Genomic DNA, 16,252 nt, shown 5'->3' with positions numbered 1-16,252 from the left:
GACAATCTTGACAATAGCCTATTTATGTACATCGGTATTACTGTGCTGTCCATGTAGTAGATATATGATTGCCACATGCATTCATAAACAGGCATATTTAGCTCTTAGATTCTGTATACTTTTTTATTTAGGAGCTGTTGGTTTAGCCCATTCTTAGGGTCAGAGAGCAACTGCTTGCAGTTTCTCAAGAGGGCTGTCACTGCCTAGACATTACATGGTAGCGCTGTATATGGCTGCTCATATTGAACATGAATGATTTTGGTTGAACTTAGGCTATTAGTATACATTTATCTCTAGTGAGGATGTCTGTATAATGTTTTATACGGAATTACAGTGACTTGTTTGATGTGGTTTACTTGAGTGGAAGACAAGTTAAACAGCATTATTATGTAAAAAATAACATCTAGCTTCCTGTTATAATTCTAACTTCTTTTTAAAATCTGTACTTTCAATTAGCTTTTCTGTACTTTCTCCAATATATACTATGAATATTATATATGTGTAAAAGCAAAAAGGTTGGCATCAGAACTGGATGAAGTAAGAATTTGATGAAGACTATATAGTGCATTAGGAGCACGTATATTTATAAACATGGACATATTTTCAAATTAAATTCTCTCTTGGAAATGACCTTCTTTATTAGGAACAAATAAAGTGTCTTGATGAAGAGATCAGAAGCATTGAAGATTCTGAAGGAGCGCTCAGGGTCTACTGTGATTGGTATAGAGAAGCTGAAAAGAATTTAAAAAATGTGTCTTCCAGCATCGACGGATTGGAAAAAACTGCAATGGAAAAAAAGGCAAAGAAGATTGAGGTTAGTCTTAACCAACAGTGTGATTGTACTCTTTAAGATTACATTAGATATTGTACCTTGCTAAGTATGCAAAGGAAAAGTAAATTTGCACTAAAAGATACATTTACCATATGAGCAATGTACAGCGGTGAAAGAGTGAAACTCAAATGCAATTTTCACTGCTAGGTGTAATATAGGAACTGATGATGTCCTTTGCTTGCTGATGTTATTCTGTGATACTTACTTTAAAAGAAGTGCCAGTAAAATTAAAACCTACCACCTTTTTTATCCCTGCCTCACATGGAACACTAGTTAAAGATCTTAAAGTCCAGTGGAGGAGATATTCACTGTAGAGTTTAACTGTTATAACCTAACATTCTTCCTCCCTCAGCCTACGCCTGATCACAAGATTCCACATTAGACTAAGACATGTATGATAGGGAATTGCAACAACAACATGGGAAATACCTTATTTCATGCTACCATCACATGAAGGATTACAAGAAATGTACAGCACACAATGACAGAGTGGTGGTCTCACCCCACATTTTTAGGGTGGGCAAGCTCCTCTGTTGAGGTGATGCTTGTATAGATATATATATTCTCTGGCTGCATGTACCCTTATGGGAGCCTCCACGCTCCTGCAATGGATAGGACCAGAATGCTCAATTGGAGATCTATCATAGGAGCTCTTCGACCCAATGGACAGCCTCTCCCAGACTTAGCAGTGCTGAATTATGGCCAATGAAAAAGAATATCCTGATCAGACAGGGGATGGGGGACTGATGGGATTTAATTGCTGTTTCATGATGGTGTTCAGTGCACACTTGCAAAATGATTATTTACTCTCTAGAGATCTAGAAATTTGAAAACAAATCCTTGTTGTTTGCATGGGCTACTCATTTAAAAACAGTACATAAATATTTGCCATATTCAGGCATATGTTGTGGGCTAATCACTGGCTGTGGTTATTGAACCATCGCCCCCCACCCGACATTACACAACCAGAAATTGGAAGCACAGTCTGCTGTGTATGCCCGACAGAGAAATTCCACTTCTAGGTTCAACTTTCTTCCGAGACCGAAGTGTTTGTTAATCATTTTCTGTAGAGAGAGATTACAATGTGGCAATTAGTTTTGAGTGCACACCTCTAGCTGTGTACGTTTGAGGGTTTTTCAAGCTAAATTGGCTGAAAACCAAGAGTTGCATTGAGGGCATCACTAAGGCAGGAGAATATGTTAATGATTTTTATCTTTGAAATTCCCAGATCCTTCTGAGCGATATGGAAAAGGGCCACAGTCTGCTAAAATCTGCCCGTGAAAAGGCTGATAGGGCTATCAAATGCCTGGAGGGGCATGAGGCTGAACAACTGAAAGAAGAAATCCGCAGCCACATGGAGCAGCTTGACGAGCTGACTAGTAGTATCAGGCGAGAGCACACTGCCTCAGACAAATGCCTACATTTAGCAAAAGAATACACAGACAAATTCAAAGTGCAAACTCGTTGGCTGATTGAATACCAAGCCATACTGCATGCCCCCTTGGAGCCTAAAACAGAATTATATGAAAAGAAGGCACAGTTAGCCAAGTACAAGGTAAGATGTGCATTTCTTTCTTTGTACGAACGTTTCAGCCTAAGGAAAGGTGGGCCACCAAAGGCCTGAAATGTATGTTTAGAACAGAAAGTGATGAAGATAATAAATACTTCAGGTTACAAGTCATGTGTGTTGATGAAGAGATATACAGAACAGTCAAGCATTCAATGGAAAGTGAAGTTTGTGGTGAATCTTTGATGGAGTAGTATAAGGACAGCATAAGGAAATGGAGATGCAGTTAATACTAGATTTCTTTTATTTTTGTGGGCATGTGTGAATCTAGAACTGTATAATTCTCAGTGCTTCAGTGCTTCAACGTAGACATCTCAGGAAGTATTGAAGGAGAAAAGAGAAAATGTAAGGAACGGAAACATTTAGCATTTGTTCATTATTACAGATGATTACCGGTAAACCAAAAAAGAAGTAGGGTGTGGAAAAGGGTTCCTTTAGAAAAATTGCAACCAGTAACTTAAGGCTCAGATATTCTATGTTCTGGTCGCCAAAAGAATTCAAATTTTGCAGCCAATGTTTTTGTTAGCAGCAACTTATATTGCAAACCAAATTATGTACAAATAGGTCGATTGACAACAAAGGATCCAGAGTGAGGTGCAATCCTAGCTAAATAATTAATATTCATTAGGTAAATCACAAATTGCGACTTAGTCAAAATCAGAGAAAAATTAAGTAGACTTTTTTTTTAAGCTGCCCAGTTTCCTTAGATGAAAAGAGGATGTTTAAAAAAAAAAAATGATATACTTTTTTTAAGTTTCAGAGTGAGCTGGCAGTGATCCCCTGTAACTTGCAGCCCAATTCACAAAAGGGAAGGAATCCAAAGGAGACACCTTCCCTTTGCCAACAAGTTACCAATCCCAATTTGATAGTTGGTAACTTCTCAATGGTGTGCAACTAAAATTCTGGTTGCAAACTATTGCTACATATGATACCTAGTTGTAATTTTGAAGGGTCCCCCTTTCTACACTCACTTTTCAAATTGCAAATTGTGAACCATATGTAAAATAGTAAAAGTTTACAGTCGCCTACAATTGTATCATGTGTAAGAAATACAGATTCTGAGGTTGCGAAATCTCCAGTTTTTGTGAATCAGAGTGCTTGCAACCTCATAATAGGTTAATACATCTGGCCCTTAAAGCACTGTATAGGAATGGTTAGGAATTTCCACATTAGCATATCAAGGTATATTTTGATGCATACAATTGTAATATACTCTGCAGAAATGAGAGGAAGTTGCCAGGTGCCTTCAAGAAACAGGAAGGTGGGAGGAAACTTGTTAGAAGGTTAGAAACTGAAGTGTCAACAAAACAGAGTCTCAGTTGTCACTGGTAATAAACCAAATCAAAGGCACTGGAACGATGTTAAGATGACAAACTAATAATGATATAAAGCATTTGTATAGATTACGAAAGCAGGTTGGACTATTTGGCCAATTTGGTATGTATGCAATGCATTATTACATGTTTGTAAATTAATTGAATTATTTTCTTTCAAAGTCAATCCAACAGACCGTTTTATCCCATGAGCCGTCCATAAAAACTGTGACAGAAAAGGGAGAGGCACTGCTTGAACTATCTCGCGATGTTACTGTGGGGAACAGGATCCAGAAGCTGCAGACTGACTACCAGGAACTCTGCAATTCAGCAAAGGTATTACTCATTCCATTTCTTTTATGGATTAATGGTTGATTAATCAGATTAAAACATCTCCAGGCATCTACTTACCATCTCACTATCATTTAATTGTGTAGAATGCTTGCATCTCCTTTCACCTGTAATTTGTTTACTTCAAGTCTTTGCAAACCTACATTGGAAATAGGTCAGCAGAAAGGATGCAGGATGAAACTCAGACTATGGGGCCGATTAGGATTGCGGTTTATCCGCATCCTCTGGGCCGGCGGAAGTGTCCGCCGGCCCGGAGGATGCAGAAAAACCGCTGCGGAGCCTTCAAAGACCCCCCGCCAGATTAGGATGGCTGGGGGGTCAGGCAGTCCGTCCGCAGCTTTTCGGCCGCGGTCGCCTTCCGACCGCGGCGGAACAGCTCTAACATGGCTGGCGGTGTCTATCAGACACCGCCAGGCATATTAGGATGGTGGTAAAAAGATGCTTTTCCGTGGCTGCTTGTCCGCCGTGGAAAAGCATATGGACTTTCACTTCGGGGGCCCGTTGCGGACCCCCTTGGTGAAGGAGGGGGATGGGGGTGCACATGGGGGGTACCCATGGTACCCCCCTGCATTTACGTGCACAAAGCAGCAGGCACTGCGCGGTGCCTGCCGCTTTGTGCATGCAAATGCGATGCATGCATTTTTAACCTTGTGGCGGGTGCAGCTTGAAGCTGCACCCGCCGCTATGTTAAAGATAGAGGATGTGACCGCCACCCTGGCGGTCATATCCTAATCTGCTCGGAGGGAACGACGCAGCCCCAGCGGACATTCCCTCCTCCTCAGGGGACTTGAGTCCGTCCGCGATCCTAATCGGCCCCAATATTGGGATAGAGGGCTGATTTAAACTTATAGGGTCTGGAAGGGGGTTAAGTGTCTTAGAAAGGACCAGGATTCAAAGACAGTTGCAATATGAATAATACATTTTTTCCATGTTCCAGGCGCCATAATACAGCATCCAACCTGGATTAAAAGTTAAACTCAAAATAGGAGACTGTCTACTTGTGGACAGTGTAGTGATGCAACAATGTTTGTTGTCCAAATAGACAGAATGGAAAGAAACCCATAGTAAGAACTCCTGATAGATACCAAGAGCACATTCAGTGCTGTATTGTAAACTGACAGTGCATTTTGACCAATTTCAACATGAGCCAGAAGAAGAAAAGCTATGTGTGGGGGCAATCTTTTGAAGAAAACTTAAAGCTTGGATGTATTGAAGCATGAGAATCTGATGTTATTCATTCTAGATGAGAAGTCCACATTCTAAATGTAAAATATTGGGCAAGTGGAGTTTTGACAATTCTAAAAGGGAATGCCCAAATGTTGACTCCTGAACAAAGAATCAAAATGAATAGCAAGATCATGAGAATAAAGAAAAATTGACGAACAATTTAGAATTTAAGCTCCGTTCCCTGGAAGCAAATGATTACCTTTGATCACTCATCACAAGCATATTGAATCTTTCTAAGTTAATGAACGAAATCTGGCTCTTTCTTCAAGCAAGGTACCCGACCCACGCCTCAAGCCCACCCCCCCCAAAGAAACTCATGGAAAATGGGGGAGCCCAGCTCGTGATAGCTTATGGATGGGCCGGTCAGATCAAAACGAATCCCCAGAATATTTCATGCTGCAGTGCCCCCATATTCCAGGCACATAGTTTGTTTTATTTGGTGGAGCTTACTAAAAGAAGTCAGATTTACGAGCACCCAGAAATCCATGTAATTCTTACTGAGTGACCAGTTTCCTGAAGTCACCACCAAAGCAGGACACACAGACACATCAAGTAGACAGGAAGGTTAATAATGCTAGAGTGATCAGTGCCCTTCATAGTATCTGAGCACATGAATAATGGATTGTCCATTATTCAGGCCCAAGGAAAAATGTTTGACCTACACCTTAGTGGGGAATTAAAAGCAAATATGAGACAGGAGGCAATGTCAATATCGATTGGAGGTTAAGTGAGCAATACTAACATTCATAGGCAGGAAGGTGCCCAACACAGGGTAGGGAACTGAAACCCAAAAACAAAATAACCTTTCTTGCCATTCTGGGGAGCACCAGGGCCTCATTTGTACTTTAACAGATAGTTTGCCAAAACGAAGAGTCTCTGGAATACAAGAGTCCTCCCTGTCTAAAATCATTTTCAATGATCGGAATACCAATTAATGACTTTTTCCTCAATTACATTCTCCAGTGTTGAAAAGGATCTTGAGAAATAAAACAGAATTGTGATTTTTCACCTTTAAAACTTGCATTCCGTTGTGTGTGTCTGCGTGTGCTGGAGCTTATTTTCATCCTGTAGCATGTCTGAGCCGAGGCTGTATCAATTAGCAGACGCATGCTCATTCTATAAACCACCTACCCACCTGTCTAGCTGTCTCTCTTATGTGTATGTTCCAGACGCTTGTGCCTTTCTTGGATAATCTATGTGTTTCTTTATCTCTACCTGCATGTCTGTAATTCTGTCATTCTAACTAGAACATCTATATAATGCAATAGATGCTGTTTACCTTTCTGCTGTCTCTATATCTTTATATCTGTCTATATATTTTGAAATATTGCTATTGATATACACAGAGTTGCCTCCTCCATACTCGGGCAATCTAGTGTCACAAGACAGAATTACGCACAGTGAGCTTGGAGTCCCATGAGAAAAGCCTTTTCCTCGGATCTCCAGCAAAACTTTGGGTTGTCTGTGCCCCTTCTCATCAGGAAATGGAGTTAACCCAGACTTGGGCTGCAGTAACTTTATGACACTTTCCAGGGTAGAAAAGGGTCATATCGCAGTTCGGGACTGTCCATAAACATACATGTGTTCCTAGCATGTGTGGCAGTAGATTCATATGCTCCTGTCATCTAGTGTTGGGCTCAGACGTTTGCAACTTGTTTTTCTTTGAAGAAGTCTTTCGAGTCAGAAAGTATAGTAACTCCTCCTTTTATTTGGTAATGCATATGGGCACCAGCTCCAGTGTTACATGCCTCTTCCCACCCATTGAGTAGCATTTACACTTAGGTTGGAGAAATCAGCAGAAGTAAATCCATTTCCAAATACTACAAATGTTTGCATAAAATAAGTTAATCAATATTTATACATACCCTTTTCAGTGTCTCCTGTCTCTTCTTGTCTTTATATATGTTTCCCTAGGAACACTGTAGGAAGCTGGCTCTTTATATGATGTATCAAAATGAGATACAGTGCGCAAAGTGTCCAGGTGTTTCCTTATGAGTGGACAAGGGCTTGCTCTAGCAATCCTAGGGTGCTCTTCTAGGGGATTGTGTGGTCGAGCAGGCTTAGGCTTATCAGAGAGGAGTGTTAGACATCTGCAAATACACACAATAATCGATAAATGATGCACACAACACAAGGCGATCCACACCAGTTTTTAAAAATAACATGTGTCTTTATAAATATATTTAGGCATGAGAACCAGTTAGATCAGATACGTACGTTTTTCAATAGAAAAACGTTTGCATTTAAAAAGTTGACACATTGCAATTTTCAGAAGCTGCAATGTTATCCTATGGGAGAAAGAACAAGTATGGCATTCAGGTAAGGTACAGCGACATACGGGACCAATCCCCAGGAGTTAAGGTGAGAGGAGGGCAACGTCCAAGGCAATGCCAGCACAACACCACCAGCGGCACTAGGGCAGCCGGGTGCAGGGGTGCAAAACAACCCTGAGTGCCCAGTATTAGACCATGGGAATCGGTTCTTCGCTTAAATATGCTGCAGGCATGGACTGGGAGGCCTGTCGGGCTGAACCAACAGGGGGCTCAGGCCTCATGATGCTCAGGGATGTTGGGACACCTTTGGTCCTCTTCTCCACGGGCCGGGGTGACGGGTGCAGAGGTGTCTTTAGGCAGCGGGTTTTCCTTACTGAGAGCAGTCATAGTCGTACTAGAGGGGGCCTGTGAACAGAGGCTGCTAGTTATGTTATGTTATGTTAAAAATGCTTATAAAGCGCATGGCTACCCCAGTGACGGGGCGTCCCAGCGCTTGCAGACAGCTTGAGAGTAGGGCGGACTTTGAACCAAGGGGGAAACGTGTAACACCAGGAGCCCTAGGGAGAAGGGAACAACCAGGTTTTGATAAGTTTTCTAAATGACAGGTAGTTATTTGTAGCACGCACCTCCGCGGGGATCGAGTTCCACAGTTTCGGAGCCAAATACCTGAAGGAGCGGCCACCAGCTCTGCTCCTTTGGATTTTGATGGTACATGCAAGATGAAGGTCCGCCGAGCGGAGGGCACGTGAAGGGACATAGGAAGAACACAGACCTCGTAAAACTTGGCCAGAGCCTTGAAGGATTTTATGAATTAGACAGAGGGACTTAAATTGAATACGTTGTGTTACTGGAAGCCAGTGTAGACGCCGCAGAATATAGGACGTGTTACAGTATTTTGGTAGGGCAAACAAAATGCGGGCGGCTGCATTTTGGGCTTTTTGGAGTCTGTTGATGGCTGTTCGATTAGAGCCCAGCATTAAGACATTGCAATAGTCTGTATGCGATAAAACAAGGGCTTGGACAATTGTCTGGCGTACAGGTGGTTCAAAGAAGCCCAAAATTGGTTTTAGCGACCGTAAGTGACCATAGCACCCGCCAGCCACTCTTTTTGCATGGGATTCTAGGGAAAGAGAATCATCCATAATCACGCACAAATTTTTTACTTCCTTCTTAAGGATGGGAGGTGGACCTAACGTGGAGGGCCACCAGTGATCATCCCACCTGTTTGTTTCCTTGCCAATCAGGAGTACCTCAGTTTTTGATTAATTTAACTGCAGGCAATTCGTGGTCATCCATATAGAGATGGCCAGAATATCGTCTTGAAATTTGGCTTGGTCCGTATCAATGTCCTTCGAAAAGGAGAAGATAAGCTGTGTGTCGTCCGCGTATGAAATTAATTGGATCTTACGTTATCTGGCCAACACTGCCAGAGGGCGGACGTACACGTTAAACAACGTGGGGCTGAGCGCCGACCCCTGCGGAACACCGCAACTCAGCGGAAGTGTTGTATTCTACCTATTGCACATTCCTATGCATGCCTTTACCTACTTCATGCCTTCTAGTGGAATGCCTCTGCACTGTGATGCACCATGGAATGTAGGGTGCTGATAGAAGATAAGCCACAGTTATGATGGGGCTGAGCTGCCTGCTGGCTGCTCCTGGTGGGGCTTATTCCAGGATACTTAACATCTTACAATAAATCTACTTGAAATACCTCAACCAGTCTGGAGTTAATTACTACAGGAAGCCTACTGGATGAGTACGGTGGAGCATGGGCCTGGAAGGAACGGTCAGATAGAAAAGACGCGAACCAATCCAGGGCACCATCTCGGACTCCGATCTCCCATAGTCTTCTAAGTAGAATCCCATGGGAGACCGTGTCGAACGCCGCACTCAAATCCAGCAGGATTAGAGCCGCCGTGCCACCCAGATCTTGTGTTGCCCTTAGTTGTTCAGTGACGGTCAGCAGGGCGGACTCCGTGCTGTGGTTAGGCCGGAATCTATTTTGTGAGTCATCTAGAATCCCATTGCTCTCCAAGTAATTGGTCAAGATGTCATTCACGTGCGTTTCTGCCACCTTGGCCAAATAAGGTAGCAGAGAAATAGGTCTAAAACTTTCAGGCCTGGAAGAGTCCAAGGTGGGGTTTTTTTTAGTAAAGGAACAACCTTGGCGTGTTTCCATGATTTAGGGACGGTGGAAGACTGAAAAGATCTATTAATCAGCTCCCGACCCTCCGCCAAAATGGAATCCTGAAATAGTTTAAACATTTCAGGTTTAACGGGGTCTTCCGGAGACCTGGACTTGATTTTTACAGCCAGAAGGGACATATTAGCCTGTGTGATGGAAGGGAGGGAGTGAAGAGAGTAGGGAGGTTCCGAAAAGTCTGGGTATTGGTGAGGAGTCGAGCCAGGAAGTGCACAGGAGGCTAAATCATAGTGGACTCTGTCTTTGGAGGGCTGAGGGACCACACAGGCACTGTTGGTCTACTTCAACTCGGGCTTGAAGCACAGGGTGCAGTCGGGATTCCCTCCTTCTTGGAGTCCTCTTAGGTCTCTTTGGGTGCCTGCAGGATGCAGGGAAGCTAGTCCGCTGGATGGGACGGGAGTTTGTGCTTGCTGGGTGAAGTGCTGGCAGGTCTCCCATGCTTTGGGTACACAGCAGCTGCAGGACAAGTTGGCTTTTGGAACAGTTGTTGAAGTCAGCAGGCAGGCCGGCAGGGTTGGTGCCAAATCAGCTGCTGGATTATCTGTTCTTGCTCTTTTTGGTTCTTCACGTCCCTCTTCTTCTTTCTGGTCGGCATGGTCTCCCTTTCTCTTGCCAGGGCTCCCCTAAATACTGAATTTAGGGGTGTATGGGGAGTGTAGGGTAGTAGCCAATGGCCTACTTACCCTTTGGGTCACTATGCCGGCTACATGACCACTTCCTGTGTTAAGTGGGCATAACCCTGTCCCAGAGTTCCTACGTTTGCCATCACAAAGATGTCCGACTCTGAAAAGTCATGTCCACTTCAGTTAGCCCACCTTAGGGGTGGTACTATCTTGGGGGTGGGCACGCCTACCCAACAGATTAATTTTCCCACCTGTCCAGGTGCCAAAGGGCTCTGGACAAAGGGGTTGGCATCCTCTCCTGTGAGGGGAGCCAGATTTGGATTTCAAAGGTGGTGGCTTCTTTGAAGCTCCCCTGCTGTGGAATGCTAATCAGTAGGTCATCCTGTGCAGGATTTGTTTCTGAACTCTTCAGAGCAAAGGTCCTCTCCCTGGGAGGTCAGAAATGTGTCTCGGGTAGCAGACTGGCAGGGACCAGTCAGCCAATGCACCAGAGGCCGTAGGTTTTCAGGGGGGACCTATAAAGTATCCTCTGTGTTCATGTATTCTCAAATCCACTACTGGAATCAAGGTGGGTTTGTGAATATGAGATGATTGATACCAAACATCTCTATTTTCAGTGAAGCCATCGAGGAGCTGGAGAACTCATTTTCTCCAGTGTCCAGCACATTTTTCAAAATGGCTTCTCTGTCCACTTGTACTGACAGTAATTGACTGACAAGCACAGGCACATACCTGCTCATGCAGATATGACCACACATGTAGGATAATGCACCCTGCCTTGGTGCTGTAAGGTTTGCTATAGGGGTGACTTACAAATAGTACATGCAGTGTCAGGGTACATGGCACATAGGGATGTGTGTTATGTTGTGTTTTCACTTATATCTGCACCAAAACATGTAGCCTACAATGGCAGCCCTGCATTAGCTTGGTGAGGGTCCCTTAGGATGGCAAAATTCATGCTGCAGCCCTTGGGGACCCTTTTTAGTACCCCAGGCCCTAGATACCAGAGGTACCATTTACTAGGGTCTTATAGAGAGTGTACTGCCTGAGGAAGATGAGAATTTATTTAGGGGTGTTGTTGTTTTATAAAGAAAAGCTGGAAAATACAAGGACTTGATTTGAGATTTCCTTACATTTGTCAGAGAATACTTAACATATGTGATAAACTATCATACGACTTTAAAACATAACTTAATATTATACTTTAATGGTGTATGTTTTTAATATAGACATTTGTTGGGAGCCTGGAAGTTCAAGTTAAGGAGCATGAAGATTACAATACTGAGCTGCAAGACGCAGAGAAATGGCTCCTACAGATGTCCAGCAGACTGGTGACTCCAGACCTGATGAAAAGCACCAACCTGGAAGCAATAACTCAGCAGCTTGCCAATCATAAGGTAAGAATCAAGCAATTAAATCAGTGAAATCAAAATGTTGATTTTTTAGGATAAACCAAAAACAGAAGGCACGTTTTAGCGTTTTGTTTTTTTCCTAACTTTTTTTCTTTTTTTTTATAATTTTTTTTTTGTCCTCATCTCCACCATGGTTGTAATCTGTCGGAACTGTGGACTGGAAAGAATGGCATATTGGGGAATTGACATGCTGTCTCAGTCAAAGACTGGTAATGGTATAAATGATGTACTGATCTGCTAAAACCCTTCAGCTATGTCGTTCACCCAGCCAAACCTTACCCGTGTTACCTGTTGTTCAGATTTTACCATTAGCCAGTTACCACCATTACTTTTAACACCAATTCGCCGAGAAAAAGGGCAGAGATGTTTTAGCAGGGAGAGTATATCATGGCTTCGTAATCATCGGACCTGGGGGGCGGGGGGGCAGGGGGGGAACCCAGCTCAAACTAATGGGACCAATCGAGTATATGCCAAAAAGCTCTTTTATCTGGTTTCCCGGCCCTGGCGAGATCGATTTAAGATATCTGTAACATGGAGGAACACCAGTCATGTAACGACGGAGGAGAAGCCTCTTTCCACCGCTTACAGATTTCTCTACGGGCCACCAAAATGGAGTAAAACAAAAGGTTGTTAGCAGGACTTCGCTTTTGATCCACTACACCAAAGATTACCAGCCGAAGATCTATAGCCACTGTGGATCCAATTGAAGATGTTAATTTCTTGCCAATTGAATCCCAATATGACGTCAAGTGTGAACACTCATAAAACATGTGTGCGTCTGAGGCTGCCGCTAAACCGCACCGGGCACATGCCACTGGTTCACCTGTTGAAAATTTAGACAGTCTCTGGGGAGAGTAGTAGGCCCTGTGAAGGGTAAAAAGGTGGTTCCTACGGAGCCAGGCTGGTTTAACTATGTCCCAAAAGAACTTTACAGGAGATTAGCCATAATTCATTTACATTCGAAGAAGGCAACAAAGAGCTCCATAATAAGACTGGGAGATTGAATTCCCCATAAATCTCTTCTAAGATTAAGTTATACCAAAGGGACACCTCCCTGGGTGCCGGTGTTTTATCAAGCAAAGAGGACTCCAGTTGGTTACCTTCTCCTAGGGGCGTATTGAAACGAAGGGGAGCTCTAGCTGACTGTGCTTGTGCCCAGCTTGATATTTGCAAAAACTTAAATCTAGAGAGGTTGGGGCCCACCTTACTCATTAGATGTTCCCAAGAAAGCATGGCCCCTTCCACAAACAGGGCACCCCATATTGAGATTCCAGCATCTATTAATGGAATTACCAGTGAATCGTTTGCCCAACCTGGGGGGGCAGGGAGATCCCATATGGGAGATCTGTTCGAGTGGTAACCTAGTTTAGTAGCAACTCTAAGATTGAACCAAGTTCTTGCTAGGCCCTGTAGCACCTTCAGCTTGACCTTCTTGAAAAATTTGGGGTCTCCAAACTTAAAAAGAAAACCAGACTGCCCCAATCCTTCACACTGCAACAATGCTGTGAACATCATCCCTATGCCCTGATCTGATGGAGTCTTTAACAACATTCGGGCATGTGTCATCTGAAAGGCCCACGCATATATCTGATGGTCAGGACCGGCCAGATCACCCTTCTCCCTGCGACGCCTTAACTTCTTCCAGACTATTCTTACGCTCTTGTTCTTCCAAATAAATGAAGAGATGTCACTCTGCATCTTTGCCATTAAAGTTGTGTCAAAATATAGTGGTATACTGTTGAAAATGAAGGTCAACTTAGGTAGAATAGACATTTTTACAAGATTTGCACGACCCAGGACTGTCAGTGGGAGATGCCCCCAAGCACCCATTAGCTTCCTACATTCTTTAGCAACTAGAGCGAAGTTAGTAGAGGTAATCAAGTTAATGTCCTTAACAATTCTTAAGCCTAGATATCTCATGTTATCGCTTAATTGCTCAGAAAACCCTGTTGCTTCGCTGTTCCATGCCATAACTTCAGTCTTGGAGGCATAATCTCGTACCCTGATATTTTACCGAATTCCAATGCTAAGTTTATGGCTGCCGAGAATGCGGTACTAATATCTGACGTCATGATCATAATGTCGTCTGCATACAGGGACACTTTTTTTTCCCAATCTCTATATCTGAAAGGCATGATGTTATTGTCCTCCCGAATTTTTTGAGCAAACGGCTCGATATAGAGATCGAAAAGCAGGGGGGAGAGAGGGCAACCCTGCAGAGTGCCCCTTGTAATAGTAATTGGGTCTGACAGGCCGCCATTAACCAAGACCGAAGCTGATGGGTTATGATAAAGGAGTTCCACCGCTCTGCGGAAAGCCCGACCCCGCCGAATTTTTCCAAGGCCCCCGACAGGTACACCAGTTGACCTTGTCGAAGGCCTTGGTAGCGTCAAGCGTGAGAATTGCAAGTGGCATAGAGGAGCTAGTTGCCATGTCGATTGCTCCTATCAGGTCGTACGTAAGCTCGAAGAGCTGGCGACCCTTCACAAAGCCCTTTTGGTTGGAATGTAGGACTGAGGGAACGACCTGCCCCAGCCTCTTAGCTAAGAGGGACGCGAAGATCTTGTAATCGGCGTTGAGAATGATAGATGCATGATTCCAAGAAATGGGCGGTAAGACTCCCTCCTGCAATACTTCATTAAATAGAACAACAAGGAAAGGGGAAATAACGCCCGCGAGATTGTTGTATATCTCTGCAGGCAAACCATCAGGCCCCGCTGCCTTACCCCCTTTGCTGTTATGTATAGCAGTCATCACCTCTTCTTCCGTAACAGCCTGATCTAAAAAAGAACTTTGTTCTAAGGAAAGTGAAGGCAAGGAGATGCAATTCAGCCACTCCCTTATACTTTCGAGAGAGATGTTGTTGTCCTCTTGGTAGATGGTTTGAAAAAAGTCTTTAAAGGCTGATCTTATTTCTACATCCAAAGAAACAGAACCAGAACTAGTTGTTATGGATCCTATGTTATTACGAGTCTGATCGGTTCTAGACTTCCAAGCTAGTAGTTTGCCCGCACCTTCTCCAAATTCAAAATGGGCCAGTTTACTTGCTTCCCACCTTTGGAGGATGCGCTGATTGAGTACTGAAGCCAGTTGCCCTTTGAGTTCCAGCAGCTTCTGTTGTTTGGCCTGTATAATGGAATTAGGAGCATTACTGGAGACCTCTAATTCAGTTTGAACAAGAAGCAAATTGGCCTCAGTAGATGCCACTTCTTGGATATACTGCCTCCTACGGAAAGTAGTTTTATTCTTAATAACCCCTCGCAAGGAACACTTAAAAGCGTCCCAAACAGAGCTATAGCTCGCAGAACCAATGTTAACTAGAAAAAATTCTTGTGCTTCTGCTCTAATATACTCAAGATCATCTGGAGATGTAAGAAGGGACCTATCAATAGACATGACCTGATCGGAAGTTGTACCAAGTCTTTAAACTCTAGAAGAACTGCAGAGTGGTCCGACAAGTGCGATGGTAGGTAGGTGACATTCTTTACTAAATTAAGCAAAGTTCTGCTGAATAAAAAGAAGTCAATCCTGGATCGATGATGATATTTGAAATTTCGGAAAGAGAAACCGGTGCTCTGCCCCGACCTTTCTCTCCAAATATCTATAATTCCGTATTGACGCATGGCTTTAAGTAAAAAAACTCTGTATTTAGATAGAGTGTGTTGTCGACTAGAGGGAGTTTTGTCTACCAAAGGATCAAGTACGATATTAAAATCTCCTGCAATTATAACAGGTTCTGGAAAGTGCAGAAGTTGAGAAAATAGTGTCTCCAAGGCAGAGGGGTCGTCTCGGTTTGGCCCATAATAACCAGCTATCGTGAAGCGTGAGCCACCTATAACCACTGTGGCTATAGCCCATCTGCCTGCGGGGTCTACTTTTTGTGCTATAAGTCTGGTAGTAATAGTTTTTTTTTTAAAGAATGGTAACCCCTCTAGTAGTGGCAGTTTGAGAAGTAGAAACTGACAGATCTATCCATCTGTTTTTGTTTACCAAATTGAGTAGCTCGGCCTCAACCAAATGTGTCTCCTGAAGTATAATATCCTGCGCATCAAAATCCCGTAAATATTGTAAGATCCTATTCGATCTGGGTTTGGTGCGCAGGCCATTAATATTCCAGGAGAGAATCTTAATAGTACTCATAGCTGGTACAGTTCACGAAGGTAGACAATGCAAGCATACAACCCTTACTCTTTATCTGAAATGTAAGGTCTGTCCATTTTCTAGTATTAATAATAAAATTGTCAACAACCAATTCGAAAATGAGGAACATTATATATTTTTTTACCCTTACCCTCACCCAAGTGAATGCCACCTCCCCCCTCCCTTGAGGAACCCTTGTATGTCTGATCGGAACTCGTCCGGTTTGTGGTACCCCTGACCCATTCTAAGCCCCCACGAAGCGTTTCGTTATAGTGTTGAGGACTATGATGCTACCAATATAATTTAAT

At 43.4% G+C, this 16,252-nt stretch overlaps 1 protein-coding gene across 1 annotated transcript in view; it reads left to right on the top strand.

The window, feature by feature from the left end:
• SYNE1 (spectrin repeat containing nuclear envelope protein 1) overlaps positions 1-16,252 on the top strand; it is a 2,361,447-nt gene that overhangs the window by 1,299,845 nt on the left and 1,045,350 nt on the right. The window contains exons 67-70 of the mRNA XM_078648775.1: positions 644-814; positions 2,061-2,387; positions 3,896-4,048; positions 11,622-11,789. Of these exons, the coding sequence (XP_078504901.1) occupies positions 644-814; positions 2,061-2,387; positions 3,896-4,048; positions 11,622-11,789 (819 nt within the window). The remainder of the gene's footprint in view (positions 1-643; positions 815-2,060; positions 2,388-3,895; positions 4,049-11,621; positions 11,790-16,252) is intronic.

Source organism: Lissotriton helveticus, chromosome 6, assembly GCF_964261635.1.
Source record: "Lissotriton helveticus chromosome 6, aLisHel1.1, whole genome shotgun sequence".
In the NCBI taxonomy this organism is placed as follows: Eukaryota; Metazoa; Chordata; class Amphibia; order Caudata; family Salamandridae; genus Lissotriton; species Lissotriton helveticus.
The sequence above is the reverse complement of the archived record's forward strand: the minus strand, read 5'-3'. Positions and strand labels throughout refer to the sequence as shown.